A 14584-nucleotide genomic window follows, 5' to 3' on the forward strand; every position below is an offset into this window, starting at 1 on the left:
ACAAAAGGCTACCGTGAAAGCAGGTGCCTCGCCAAAGGCAGAGTTCGACGTATGCGTCAGCGGGAGGCCCCCAATCACACCGACAACAGCAAAGACTCGCTAGCGAGGGCATCGAGCAGCTTCCGGAATTCGATCCTCTTCCGATCCTTCCTCTCCCGGTCTCCTTGAACTTGAACACTCGCGAACAAGTTCGGAAAACCTGCACTGGATCAGACGAATAATACGTGTAATCGTGAAAACTTGAGCCTGATACGGGAAAGAAGTTCCTTGAAAAAGCGCGAAGACTTGACTTGAACCAGAAACCACTCGAACCCTTCGCTGGAAGCTTCGAAAGCCCTTGCTGAGGTGTGTGAGTGCGTTATACCTGTAAACGGAGTTTGAAACGGCGGTGACTTTGGCCGCGGGATAACTTCTCGGCTCTCTGTGTGCGTCGACGCTTTTCCCACACACCGCGGGGACTCCCGCTATTTTCTTAATCTCAGAGCCAGCCCCTTTCGGAGAGGAGACAAACGAGGCAAACAACCGAAAACAACAGGAGATCGCGTCCCCGTTCCTGCTCCAGGGGTCCTCCAGCCTGCAGGATTGACTCCTGCCGCACCGACTCTCAACGCTCCTGACGCCGAGCCGCGGCGACAGATGTCGAATCGAGGGAAAGATCGTTGCACTGTTCGTTTTTTCTCTTTTATTTATTTTTCTCGTCGCTGCGAAAGAGCTCCGGTATTACCGCATTTGCGTATTGCTGGGGTACAGAGAATGGGGAATTACTTTTCCGCCTGCACGTTTTCAATTTCTTATAATTACACACGGATTGAAATCTGAAAAATTAATCGATTCACTTCGCAGCGTGTCATGTAAATTTTCATACTTTTCCTCCTGTGCGGTGTGATATTCGTTCAAGTTCGAAAAATACTCATACGCGACGTATAAATTTCAATTTACGAATCGACCGCTCGAATCGTTATCGCGTTTATTCCCGATACTTACTATGCACGTTAAAAACTCCGTCGTAGCCAATTATAGTATAAAAACCATCGAAGGGCGGTATTTTCAATACGACGAGAAAACAGAAGAGTGAAAAAACGTTGTGTTTACGGATTATGCACAGTCGAGAGGATAAAAATGAAATTTGATTTCGTTTAATACGATATTATGTATAGGCGCAGAAAGAAGGATCGATATACCCGTATTATACCTACGGACAGATTATATTCTTTATCCAGGATAGATATAAGTGATGCGAAGTAAGTGGGGTGGGAGATATTTTGTTGAAATTATTAATTAAATTGATGCGAAAAAATATAGTCGCTATCTGCTGCCCTCTGCGGAAGCTAACTTCCGGAAAAAATTAATATCCTCAGGGATGTGGTGCGGCAGGAGTTTCAGTCGCGAGAGTGATGGAGAGAGAAGGAGAGAAAATGGGAGAGGTGATTGTAAAAGTCTGCTTCTGGCTATGCATCTAGAGCTCAGGGTATGAATTTTGAAATTTAACTATCTGTTACAGCAGCTAGAAATTTGTTATACATTTCCTTCGAGTGCACTGAAATAATCAGCTTTGAGATTTTTACCGCAAAACAAGAAAAAAAACAACAAAAAACACCTATTTCACTTCGATATTTTTTTATCAACGGATTACAGAGTCGAGATGACCGAATCCGAAAGTATTGAAAACAAGCAGAAAAAAAAACAAATTTTTCGCGATACTCTTCATCACCGTGAAAAAGAAAGAGTTTGTCGGTCTGTCCGACAAAATCGATATGAATTGGCAGCCAAATGAAGTTTTGAGAGAAAAATTGGAAAAGAAAAATAATTATATCTGAACTGGGAAAAATATAATTGTTTATTTAAAAAAAAAAAATAATAAGGAAGAAAAATATATGTTCGTCGATAAAACGTGGAATATAGATTTATTTCCGGTAAAATGAAAAGTTCAAATTAAACGGGACATGGCAATTTTTCACGCCCGTCATTTGATTGTAAAATCCTGTAAGTTTCAAATTTTCTCATCGAGCCGTTTCCGAGATAATCGCGAGAGTTTGCCGAACAGACCAAAGTTGTACTAAAAATCAATTTTTCGGATGCTAGAGGTTCGAAAATGTCGAAATTCGTATAGATTAGAAAAAGTGATTCTCGACCGAAACCGATACCCTTCCCCGTACCACCAAAGGTGACGAAAAGTAGAAAATGAATTACGGCCACGTGACTGTAATAAATAAATACTTGTTCAGGTTTAGATCGAAGAAAAGAAATGTAAAAATTTGGCAAATTATCGTTCGACGAAATCGCTGTATCGAATAAATTGCGGGGATACAGGTTCCTTTTTTTCTTTTGCGAGCTCGAGCATCTCGCTGTTACTGATTTAAACGGGGATGTAAGGGGGTATAAGGATGAGGCCGGGAGGGAGGAAGGTTAGGAGGCAACTTATGAAACGCCTGCGAATCCTCGCTGCCTTCGCGCCGGATGAGCGCGATATTAAATTTCTGGAATTTTGCGGTGCGGTAGCCGCGCGCGCGCGTCTACGTGCCAGCGGGTCCCCCTTTCGACCCCCGAAGGAACCCTGCGGGTTCCCTATATGTCTACACGTACCCGGGCACATATATTTCTACATATGTATAAGCCTGCGCCATGCGTCCGTACCTTGAGAGCATGTAAAAGGACGCCATCGCTGCGTTGTTCCGCACGCGACTCTACCAAGCTGCCGAGGAAAAATTTGTCAAAACTCGGCCTATGGGCGAAGCTTTCGGGAGTTTGGATACCGGGAATTTATATACGAGGGTCTGTTGCGATTTAAAAAACCGTTACATTGTTTTTTACATTTATTTTACCCTTTCATTTTGCTTCTTATTTCTCATAAGTTATACGAAGTTATAGACATATATTTATATGTATATACACGTGTGTATGTATGTATATTGGGGATATTTTATAAGATTTTCATTTAAGTAGGACATATATTCGGGATTACGGATACACGGATAAGAGGATATAATATAAGAGAGAAGAGCGCGGCGAGTTAACGGAGTGAACGCTTGCTTTTTTTAAACAATTTTTAAACTGTCGAGTCGCCGATAAGTTCGTGAAGTGTATAGTGCAGGTTTTGAGGCCGAGCGTCGGAAGACAGCGAGCGGTATGAAAACCGGTAATTTTTACCGTATTCACGGGGATTCTGCGTCGATAGATTCAAGTCGCTGCTCAAAGAGAAACAGAAACTGAAGAAACCGAGACTGACAAAATTCAAGTTACTTTCAGGGTGCGTTATAGCGTTCAAGACCATTGCAAAGTGAAATCTTAAGTACTAAAAATCGAACCAAGACATAAAGCTGTACCACCGAAAATTAAAAATTTCTTCGCATCGAAACTCGCGTAAATTGTAAAAAATCATCCCTTTGAGCATCGAAAAATTTGAGGAGGATGGGATTCAATTACCGTATTAGAAGCTGAGAAGATACCGAGTCTCGGGGTTCGGGGCTTTGTAGTTTGCGGAATATCTGGAGTCTCGGGAGAGTGGAACAACGGGCGAGGGTGCGCCGTAAGAGTACCGAAGAAGGGTGGCGGCGAGTGGAGGCGACGGTGCCGCCTCTTCCTGGAGCTCGATCTTCGCCGGTGCCGACGCCGAATCCGCCGCGGGTGAAACGGGGGTGTAGCGGAGGCTTGCGGGGGCGATTTGCAGCTCCTGGAGCGGCGAGTAGGAGTAGATCGGTCCCCGCAGGGGCTCGACGTTCTCGGCCTGAATCCTGGCGAAGTATTTCATCGCCTCGAGGTCCTGGCGGCTGACGTACTGGATGCGCTGCAGACGACCGTCGGGCAGAGCCACGTAGTACTGACCCTTCTGGCGATCCTGCTGCTGCGCCTCGACCTGCTGCTCGTCCAAGTCACCCTCCTCGTCCAGCTCGTTGACGGAGTTGACGGGCTCGACCTGACGGAAATCAGAAAAAAAAAACTTGACCTAAGACGCCGTTCTTCCTCCCGGTTTCACGGGTGATCATCGCTTATTTCGTGTTCTCAATCTTACATAATACGCGGTCGGTACTTCTCCGGTAACAACCGATGAAAAGAAAAAGACCGAGTCAGGCACCTGAAGCAAAATCGAGAAAAATAACTCACCTCGGAGTCTGTCTGCGGTGCTGAGGTCGTCGTGGCGTCTTCGATTTCGGTTGTGGTCGACGGTTCCTCCGTGGTCGTCGTCCATGGGGCACCGTATTCCTGGTCGGGACGCGGGGGCTGGAATTGTTCCTGGGGTTCGGGAGGGCCGTACTGAGTGTTGCGAGGTTGGGACACCGGGGCCAGGTATTGACGTTGCTGGTCCTGGTTCTGGGCGGCCGCGAATTGCTGCTGCTGTTGCTGCTGTTGTTGCTCTTGACGACTCTGGAACCGCGGCGAGTTTACCGGGAATCTCTGTTGCTGCTGATTTCCCTGCACCCTCGAACCCTGAGTGTCGTACTGCTGCTGCTGATCGGTGGAAATAGGACTTCCAAACGACTTCGGGGGCCCGTAAGAGTCCTCGAGCTGCCTCTGGGGTAGCTCGAAGGATGGACCAGCCGGCTTCCATCCCGAGGGTGGATACGGCGCGTCCGCCTCCGCTTGAGCCGGAGTTTCCACCTCTTGGCGGGCGAAGTAGTACCTCCTCTGCTGCTGATTCTGGCCACGATAAGCCGGGGGCTCGGCCACGGCCAGAGCCACCAAAACGCTCAGAACTACGAAAACCTGGAAGAAGATTTGGGGTGGATAGAGTGAGTGGTCGTGGAAGAACTACGGTGCTCTTCGATTCGAACGAGAGGGTAACTTCGGCGTGGATTTGGAAGGAAAACGGGAAGAGGGAATTGATCGAGAATGTAGACGCTTGGTGTACTACCTTCATGGTGCGCTGTGCCGGATTGTCGGAAACTGGTACGAGCTGCCTTGTAGTGTTCGGGCAGAAGACTGATTTGTACAGCATCGCGTGTCGTTTTATACCCAACCGAGAGGCGCGCGATCTGCATCGTTAAACGGGCCGAGACGTACGCAGCGAGTCCTCCTTCGGGATGCCGGGCTCTCAACGATGACCAACCACACGCTGTCCGGTGACATTGGCCTCCTAAAGAGGCACGATATGCGACGACGATGAATCCCCAACGTTGGCCAACGCCGCGGCTAGTCGTCATCCTCCGTTCTCGATCTCATCTTTATTCATCGCATAAAGAGGGGAAAAAAAAGAATCATCGGTGCCAACAATAAACGATTGTGAATAATCATCGGGCGAAGGAGAAGCACCGATACAAACATTTGTGCAAAGGGGGAGGAATGGTACTGTTAGCGTCTTCGATTTTCCTTTTCGTGTGTTCTAAATACAGAAATGAGATAAGTTCGCCTTCGTAGTTCGCCTAACGAGGATGGAAATGTTACACGTAGAACGAGTGCCGATTTTATCGGCGCGCTGCACGCGATTCAAATCCGATCCAACAGACTCGGTCTTCGGATTCGACTCACGTCCATCCTTGGCGCGTGACGCTTTGCACAAGTGAATATAATTCTGCTGGACTCAATTCACGCGGACAGCATCCAATGAAAGTGATCAAGGCGCACCGCGACATGACTATAGAAAAAACTCGGCCCTCGGGTTAACGAAATTTATTTGCGGGTCCGAAGATCAGCAATACCGATTGCTGATCAGGGCCGAATGACGGCCCTCAAAATTCAAACAGATTCCTTTTGCCAATTGGGTATGTGCGATGATATAGCTTTCTTGATCACGTCGCATCGGTGTCGCGTTTATTGCAATAACTCGCCACTCACATACAGAGTATCTTCTTCTTTCGGTATACTCATTTTGTTACGCACAGTTATTTTTTCTCTTGTCATAATTGGGATGAACACTGGATCTGGGGTGAAAATTATCGAATCAACCTTCTTACAGTTTCCTACAAAACAGTCGTCTTAGAGGATTACGCGATTGATTCGAATTCCCATTGCGTACAACCTCTGCTTGTATACATACAGTATACTACGGTGGAACAGTTATCCATCCATGCTTCGGTTACAAGTAGAATTTTCAAAATTAGCCTGTGTGGTTTGAAAAAATATCCTCTCGAGGAAAAATGCACGTGAAAAGTGAACAACGTGACTTAAGACCTGCAAAAAGAAAGAAAATTTTCAACTCCTAATTATTCGGTACGACAAATTTTCGAGCAATATTCTATCGCTTGAATATAATAAATTCTTGGTAAAATTTTCTCAAAATACCTGCAAGACCGTGATATTGTACATTTAAGTTGGCGTTGTCTGCCGCACGTACATATCGACATAATATACGCACATAATACGTTAGTAGGAATTGTGGCGAAACCTGGGGATCGAGTCGAGAGTGAGAGAGTGAGAGAGTGAGAGAGAGAAAGAGAGGGTGAAGGAAGGGGAGAAGGGGGGCGAGATACCGCGCGTACAAGCGCTGCAAAGCAAATTACTCACAGTTAAACGACTCCATTTCAATATCGGGTCCTGCCAGGGACAAAAGAAGGGTGAGATGCCTCTCCCTTCTGTCGCAGGCATCGCCGAGCCCGAGTAGCTGCTGGCTCCTGGCTGCTGGTTGCTCGAACCCACGGGATACGGCCCTGCAGTTCGCACCGCGTTGCCTGCACGCACGTATACAGGATACCCACCAATCTCGATTCCGACAACAATCCCTCTGCAGAGCGCGTGTGCGCGTCAACACCCTACAAAGTCATCCGACGGGACCGGGTTCCAACTTCGGCAAAACATCGCGTAGATACTGCGAGTCATTCGCAGAACACCGACGATCGCTTTATTCAAGGGAACCGTCGTCGTGAGTTCACTTTGACGAAACGGAAAAATCATCGAGACTTTACGAGCCTAGGAACTTCTAACGGTGACAGTCGTTTTCCTGCCTAACTGTAATTTACTGATTTTTGTCGTGCCGATGCCAAACCGAGTGCGACAATGCTTGGACCTTGATTCCGATACCTGATTTCTTACTTCTCGTGATTCGAGGGATTGTAACGTTGCACCAAATAAATATTACGACAAGGATTACCGAACCTGCATTTCCTAAATTATGAAACGTCGTTCTACCCCGATCCAACTCCGTATAACCGGAGATGGTAGAAACGGTATTTGTTCACAAAAATTCCAGATCACGCTGAAGGATAACTGCAGTTTCGAAGCGTTCAAATTTCGTAGATCAGCATCGTCGCCGGCATATAACAGGTATGCATGCGCGGGCGCGTGGAGTTGGAAAGAGAGAAGAACGCAGAGAGTCAAGCCTGTCTTGGTATAATTGAATACCCAGAGGTATGTTTTGCGCCCGGGGGGCTCTTGTGCGGGTTCTCCGCTCCGGGCTTCGCACCCCATGCCTGCCTAGTGGCGTCTACAAACCGGATTAATTGTCTATGAAGGGGGATGGAGGGGGGGGGGGGGGCAGCGGGCGGTTGGGGGCAGCTTGGACAACAGAAAGGACAATGAACTACATTCCTCGATTCGCTTGGCGATTAACCCTGAAACGTGTAACGTACCGCGCGCGGGTAGCTTGCATATAAATGTGGAAAAAACCGAGCCTATGTGACAGAGCAACAGTTACGTAATTTACGAGGTGAGGAAGAGACGATCGGCATTCAGCAGCCACTCGCTGGTACATGAATAATCGACAATTACAGGCCTCGTGCAGAGCCTTGCGCAAGTGAATTTATACGTATTATATGGTCGATTCGTCGAGTGGAAAACATCGGGTGTAACGACTACCATTGAGCAACGACGCTCGAGACTATCGCTGGTATTGTTTTCCAATTTCTTTTCCAAGGCCCTTCGCTCCGCCGGGGGGAAAAGGGCGCGGACTTGAAGACATGTTTGAAACGTTGAACGTAGCCCAGAAACTACAACGCGCGTGACAAAACTGCAAAGAAATCGGTCAGAAACGTGTAAACGTTAAAGATCGAAAGCGTTGTACGCACATACTTGTAAGTATAGAGAGTGCACGCTCACGCTGTAATGTAGCCGCAATGAAATTATCATCCCGTTTCGCCCAAGGACCACCCCTGGCAGCTCGGCTTTCCCGCGGGATAAACGGGGCCAACAAACTGTTTAACAACTAGTTGCTCCTGCGGACTCCCCGAGGACTTGTTCAGCGCTAGGTATATATCTACCTCGCCGCGAGTTCAACAGCGGCAAACTAGCCGAGCTCTCCCACCCCTGCACGTATAAACCGCATGTACGAATGTCTGCCGCGATATAGAGAGTCCGGCCTAATAGCTGCGGGAACGGAGTCTGCGTGCACGGAGTACCAACTCCCTAAGGACTTTACGTCGGGGAGAGTCTGGCGCGTGGGAAATACCGCGTAAGAGGGTGCAAATTTGTGTACGAGTAAAAGACAACATGGCGCTGAGCGGACCCGTCTCGCATATTTGCAGGTGAATTTAGGCTGCGAGAAGGAATACGCGGTTGAATTTAACGATCCAACGTATTCCTCTCGTGTGAACAAACGGTGTGGGTGCAGGGTACGTGTGTAAGGGTTGAGGGATGACGATGCAGGAGAAAAGTTAGCTTGGGTATTTCCCACCCCCGCGCAGGCAGTCAATGTTTGCCAGTTTAACCAACCGTGAGCGTGGCTGCCAAGTTTGCTCGGAATATTAGCGCGCGTTGGCAGTCAGGTTCGACTTGAAACTTCTACTCCGGAGAAACTTTTCGAAACCTCTTTTCCCGCGCTTAATCACTCTTCAGAATAAAGTTCTCCCCTTTTCCCCTCTCGAAGAACCTGCACCAGCCTGCGGTCGAGGAACTTCCGTAAGGTTGCTAAAATTTTCTCGCCGACTGTTCTTTTTCCGTTTAAACACGGATAAAACCGCGGCAAAGCCTCGATTAAAACGCGCGACGTACCCGCGTAACGCAACTTTCTTCTTCCGTTATGGATTCCTATCACAATATATCAGTTTTCAGACCTGCTTACGGCTTATATAATGTGCTCGTGCATATAGACGCTTGGATTATTCCGGGCACTTGACGCGCCGCCGGGTCGAAGGGAGCGACGGTATTCGGAGTATCAATAAACCATATTTTCCCTCCCCCGGAGCTTTCCCTCTCGTCTAACCTTCGCCGCAGCTATTACCGAAGATCGCTAATCGGGTTAGCGGAATAGGATGCTGCAGGAGCGAGAGAGACGGAGTTTAGTTTGACGAGTGGGAAGAGGAGGAGCAGCGGCTACGCGATACCCGGGATGGAAAAGGGAAAAGGGAGCCGACGCGGCCTGCGTATTGGAAACTCTATTAGAATCGCGGCGGCGAATACAGACGAGGAGCCGCTCCTGCTGGCTGTGCCGACATTGTACATGCACCTCTTTCGTACACGCGTGTATTCGCGTACGGAAAAGGTATATAGTATATAACATATACATATATACCGAACGGGGGGTTATTACGTGATTCGTTTGTAACTCCCTTCGCCCCCGTTTTCCCAACGTGCGCGTTCCCCGGCTCCTCATCGCAAGGACTCCCAATCCTCTTTGCCAACAAACGCTCGAGCGAGTTTCGCGCTGCAAATCTACTTAGTCTCGAAACTCGATCAAATTTAGCCGTTACTATATCGGGACTCCTACCACGCCGCTTCCCCGCCCCTTTCAGCGACGATTCTTAATGTGCCCGATTCAATTTTCACGAGGACAAGAAGAAGGATTGATAAATATCTATCGCGGGGACCGCGAGACGACGATGACGATGAGAAGCGCCGACGGAACACGGAGGCGACAAGTCGGAAAGTGCAGAGCGGTTTTGTAGCCGGCGTGTAGACTTAATTTCGCCTGCCTCTCGCCTCGACTTAACCGTTATATTAATAATGCGGTTGCAGCAAAGGGCGCGGGGCGGTGTTTCTCCGTCAGCTTTGCTGCACACATCCGCTAAATAACAAGACCTGCACACTTTACCTTTCTCGCCGATTCTACCAATTATTCACGGCTTCTCGAGCATCCGCGCACGCGATGTACTTTTCAACCGAACATTATTATTCAACAGCAGAATCTCCAACAACTTGTAGCACGAAGTTACAACGCGCAAGGTGCAGGGATCCCGTTTCTCCTTTCAACTTCCACAATAGATGAGGATTGAGGACTGTGTGTAAAATGTACATTACAAAGCGGGGAGAGCCGGCGATCTAGATTTCGAGTGGTCTGAACGGACAATGCGCGGCGGAACACGCACAATGAAATCTAGAGACTCGAGCACCTATCTGTCGGATATTACGCATTATCAGATGAGATCTACGCTGCGGGAAAATCGAGCTCCGGGAACGGGATGACGGATACATCGCGATCGGTGCCTCGGTGAATTATCTACGTAGAATTTACTTACGCGTCAGTCTGTGTATATGTGTATATATTACATATATACGTAATATTACACATGCTGTATACATTTTACGTTACACTCAACCAGCATGTGTGTATAACAGAACTCGCGGCTTAATCCTGTTCAGCCCGACGCCTAATCCCTGGGGATAAATTTATATCAGATCTCCCCACCCTCGAATTTAAGATTACGAACAGCCCTCAGATGTATAGCGTAGACAGGTTCAGCTGCGGATTGTGCGATGCTCGCTCCTGACGCTATAATACATGCAAATTCGTGATTGTAATTGGTACGTCAGCTAGTCGTTGTTCAAACAATTAGACGCGATTACACATACCTAGTATTATAGAATTCATAGCGATTGTAGGAATTTCATGCTCATGTAAGAAGCAGTAGCACGTTGAATTTATTTGAATAACGTACTTCGTATTATTTCCCACAATATCAATATATATCCGTGAATAAAAATGACAACGACGATACATAAATACCTCCAGATCCGGCGATATTTGGCCCCCCTAAGACGAGCCGACGGCGGGAGGGGGATGGGATGTCGCCTCGAATGAATGGCCGTTACTAACAGCTTGAATGGCCGCTCGGTGTCATCCGGGGTGTCTTCTGGTTGAGCTGGGAATTATAATTCGCCAGAGGGGCTTGCAGCGGCGCGGCGGCGCGCTCATTGTGCCACGGCTAATATCAATGGCCAAGGGTGTTGCAGCGGAACGTTGTCCTCGGCGACGGGCGCCTATCCCGTCTCCCGGATTCACGGATGCAGTCAGTTCTAGTCTCCCTCTCCGGGTGTAAAAAGCCAGGGAAAAATCCGCCGCATCCCCTAATGGCCGCCACCCCATTTAGCGGCGTGCAGCGCGAGGTAGACAGGCTATGTAGGTAGAGATGCGGGTAAGAACCCGTGTTACGGGCACACCTTGCGTCACGTGCATTATATCGCGCGCAACTCGCAATACAAACGCTCCAGCGTTATGCCGTATGCGGCGTGAAACTGGGAGACCCCCGGCTGACATCTGTATAATCATCGTTGCCCTTGCCCGAGCAGGACCGTTTTAGGGACGTTTTAGGGGCGTCGATTGTCGAAGAAAGCCCATCAGTCGCGGTGCGCGGGGTTCAATGTCGAGTGGTTCCGCTCCTCTGCCGATCACAAAAAGAGTCCTCGAACTGTTTATTAGTTTGCTGCGCTGACACTTGGAGTCCCCGAATTGCTGAAACTATTTTTTTACTCGTTTAATTTTTTTTTTTTTTATTCCAATTTTTCCCCGCAAACAGTGCTCGAAAATAAAAAAAATTCGCACGGTTTAGTATCTACTTTGGACGCACGATGCGGTTTATAATTTGCCACGAATCGTTAGGGTTCGTTAAAAACGATTCCATTCCGTTGTCGGGCGTTCTTTTTGGAGCCCTGTAAGTGATCGTTGGATCATTTTATTTTTGAATATCGGTAGATTTAAATTTTGAAAACCCCGTTCAACGATGAGTTGACGTTTCAAACCTTGTGCCTAGTTTGGTTACAAGTTCGGGCTTCTGAAAAAGTTTGTCTGAAGTCAGGCATACCAGATCCAATAGAGGATGAATCCATCTGTGCACACATGTGTAATTTAAACGCGTTGACGTACCAACTGTAGGTAATATTCAACTTGGCGCGAGCGCTTAGAAACGGGAGAGCTGGGAATGGCGCACGAGAGGCACTCGATCTTATGCCGCACGACGTATTATGTCGGTTTACATAACGCATTGTGAACTTGATTGTGTTATATTATATTATAAAATCATCGAGGTATAAGAGTCGAGTGTCGGCGGCCACCTGCTAGGCCACGTATACGAGTGCCGTACGTCGTTGCAACGGAGTAAAAAGCTCCGAGGCACGCGTCCGCCGTACAACTGATACTCTTCCGGCGTGACATTATAGCTGAACACCGAAGTACGTATAGGCACGACAATTGAAACAGGGTTTCTTTGACGCGTCGCTGCCTCCGCACACACGTGCTCCGTGCGCATGAGAAGACTATAGGAAATCGTTCGAGCCGCAACAATGCGTAAAAATGGCATTATTCCCGTTCCGTTGTGCAATTGTTTCCTGGGCTACAATTGAAACAATGAAAATTCAAGTTTTAACGTTTAGTCAAGTCCCATTTCGCTTCGAACACAAATGCGATAGCTCGGCTTATACAGCCTTTCGAGCTATTGGACCGATTATACCAAGCGCGACGCTCACGAGACGCGAACTTTTCAATGCGCGGCTTCGATGATCTCGACGAGTTCGAGTTGCAAAGCTCCGACCAAACGGCCCTCGATACCAGCCGCGTGTGTCGCGCAATTGTCCTCGTCGCATTCGCGTGTAATCTGTTAAGAATAATCGCGTGTCGCGCGAACAAGGAATTCGACTTCATTCGGTGCATCTGCGCTTTCTATAAGTACAATTGTTCAGGGCTCTTCGGTATAAATGCTAACTTTGAAACGGTCTCTTCAAACGCTCGCTTTTCGCTCCGCCATCGCGACTCGCGGTCGAAGATCATGGACCGAAATCCAGCCTCTCTATTCCCACTCCAGCCGGTATCTCTCGCGCCGTTGGTCTCCGGAGGCATGACGGAAAACCTGATTCAGGCTCGACGGAATCTCTTCGCGTGCGCAAAATGGCCACTCGTATCTCCGAATCTGGCTACGCGTTTGTAAAATCTGGCATCTCGAATCGTAAGAGTTGAATTTTCCTCGTGGAATTATCGCGGCGAGTCAGTAGAAAACGACTCTCTCAAGTAACCGGATTCAAGATGTGTCCGAAACACGGCGAGAGACGACGAAAATTGCACCGAGTATGATCTTTCACCGTGTCGTAATAGACAGCGGTTCAATTGGTTCTTGAGACGTGCAGCCATCAACTCGTTAACCCGACTTCCGGCGGTGTTGCTCTCGAGAACCGGAAACGCGGTTGCAGCGTACCTCATTACAGAACTCCATACAACGTACGGTCGTAAAGTGAGAGTTGCGTTCAAACGTGGATATGTCGGATATGTGTTGAACGATTGTCGTCGTCCCCACAGACGCGTGCACGAAGACTCGACGGAAACAGCCAGGCGTCGTGGTACAAAGCGACAAGGCGCGGGAGCAAAGTTAACCGCAAAGTTCTCGTAAACCGAGTTTATCAAGTTTATTGCCGACTTCGCGGGGGTTTCGAGCCGCGAAAGCGTGATTCCGACTCTGCTTGTAGGTACCCATATACCTCCCTACCTACCTACGGTCGCACATGTATAAACGTACCTGCTTGTAACTTTGAACGTTGCCTCGAGTCTCCCCAAAACTCACCTCAAACTCGATTGTGTTTACAACGCCTACACGCACTTCTCTGTCTACCTCGATGTATTATAACACAGCCCGTAGTCAAACTCGGTGAAACTGCTGCACCCTCTGCCTAGAAACCCGTAATCTCGAAACAACAGACGCGGAATTAAGAAATCGAGTTGTTACTGCGTGAACATCGTCATGTGTGTAATCCGAATATGTTTCAACCGAGCGAATGAATGCGGCGCGTGTAATATTGGAAGAATTTAATATCCCACAGCCTTTGCTCCGTCGAAATCTGAGAAAGTGGATCGAGCCCCCTCTCGTTTTTGACTGCTCGAGGTGTAACGGCAAAGGGGTGGCTGCTGCCTCGCCTCCCGCCATGCCGAAGGTAGATAGATACTGACTCTTGGCAGGGGTTGGCATATATTGGATCGCCCGACGACGATAGAACGCCTCTCCCTCACTGTGCCAGGGGGGGTTGTTATCAGGTTTCCATTAGCGCAAAGGGATGAACACCGAACACTGCAGGCATTGCGCGCAGGGCTATCCTTGTCGGAGGGTGAGAGAGGGACAGCCAGTGGCGTCGGGACGTTCGGCGTCTTATCGCACCTCCTATACCCTGGTCCCCTACCTTCCTTCCCCAACAACGACGCCTCGACGCCGCGACGCGCTCACCCAGAAACCAACGATAAGACTCGCCCGGCGACGCCTGCCTGCCTGCTTGCAGCCTAAGTGCCTACGCCTTTCTGCCGGCCTACTGTTACTGTATGCGATTTCGCATAACCGTCTAGATACGAGTCTCAATCGCTGCGAGAAAATTTGCAAATTGTACACTCGCGAAACGCGCCTAGAGAGCAAAAATTTATCGAAACAAGTAGACAGGTCGTAGTGTTCTTTGGCGAAGCGCTATATTTTATAAACGAAAGTGATCAAAAATCGTTTTGACTTATGTATTCTATTTGGTATCGCAAACTAGG

General features: G+C 48.5%; 2 protein-coding genes across 5 annotated transcripts in view; one reads left to right on the forward strand and one right to left on the reverse strand.

Annotated features, from left to right (window-relative positions):
• LOC124185488 (paired box protein Pax-6-like) overlaps nt 1-14584 on the forward strand; it is a 65837-nt gene that overhangs the window by 45597 nt on the left and 5656 nt on the right. The gene's annotated exons all lie outside the window — the stretch shown is intronic.
• Nucleotides 2801-4948, reverse strand: LOC124185489 (transcription factor SPT20 homolog). The gene is made up of 3 exons (XM_046576324.1): nt 4850-4948; nt 4102-4701; nt 2801-3913 (listed from the first exon to the last, which is right to left on the reverse strand). The coding sequence occupies exons 1-3, from the start codon at nt 4931-4933 to the stop codon at nt 3428-3430; spliced, it is 1170 nt and encodes a 389-aa protein (XP_046432280.1). The 5' UTR covers nt 4934-4948; the 3' UTR covers nt 2801-3427.

This window comes from Neodiprion fabricii, chromosome 6, assembly GCF_021155785.1.
Source record: "Neodiprion fabricii isolate iyNeoFabr1 chromosome 6, iyNeoFabr1.1, whole genome shotgun sequence".
NCBI lineage: Eukaryota > Metazoa > Arthropoda > Insecta > Hymenoptera > Diprionidae > Neodiprion > Neodiprion fabricii.

Bases quoted from the DNA above. Each gene is read 5' to 3' on its own strand.
- LOC124185489 (XM_046576324.1), bottom strand. From the start codon at position 4,933: ATGCTGTACAAATCAGTCTTCTGCCCGAACACTACAAGGCAGCTCGTA. The intron at 4,702-4,849 runs GTAGTACACCAA...ATCTTCTTCCAG, and splicing joins CGGCACAGCGCACCATGAAG to GTTTTCGTAGTTCTGAGCGT. The intron at 3,914-4,101 runs GTGAGTTATTTT...GATTTCCGTCAG, and splicing joins CACCGCAGACAGACTCCGAG to GTCGAGCCCGTCAACTCCGT.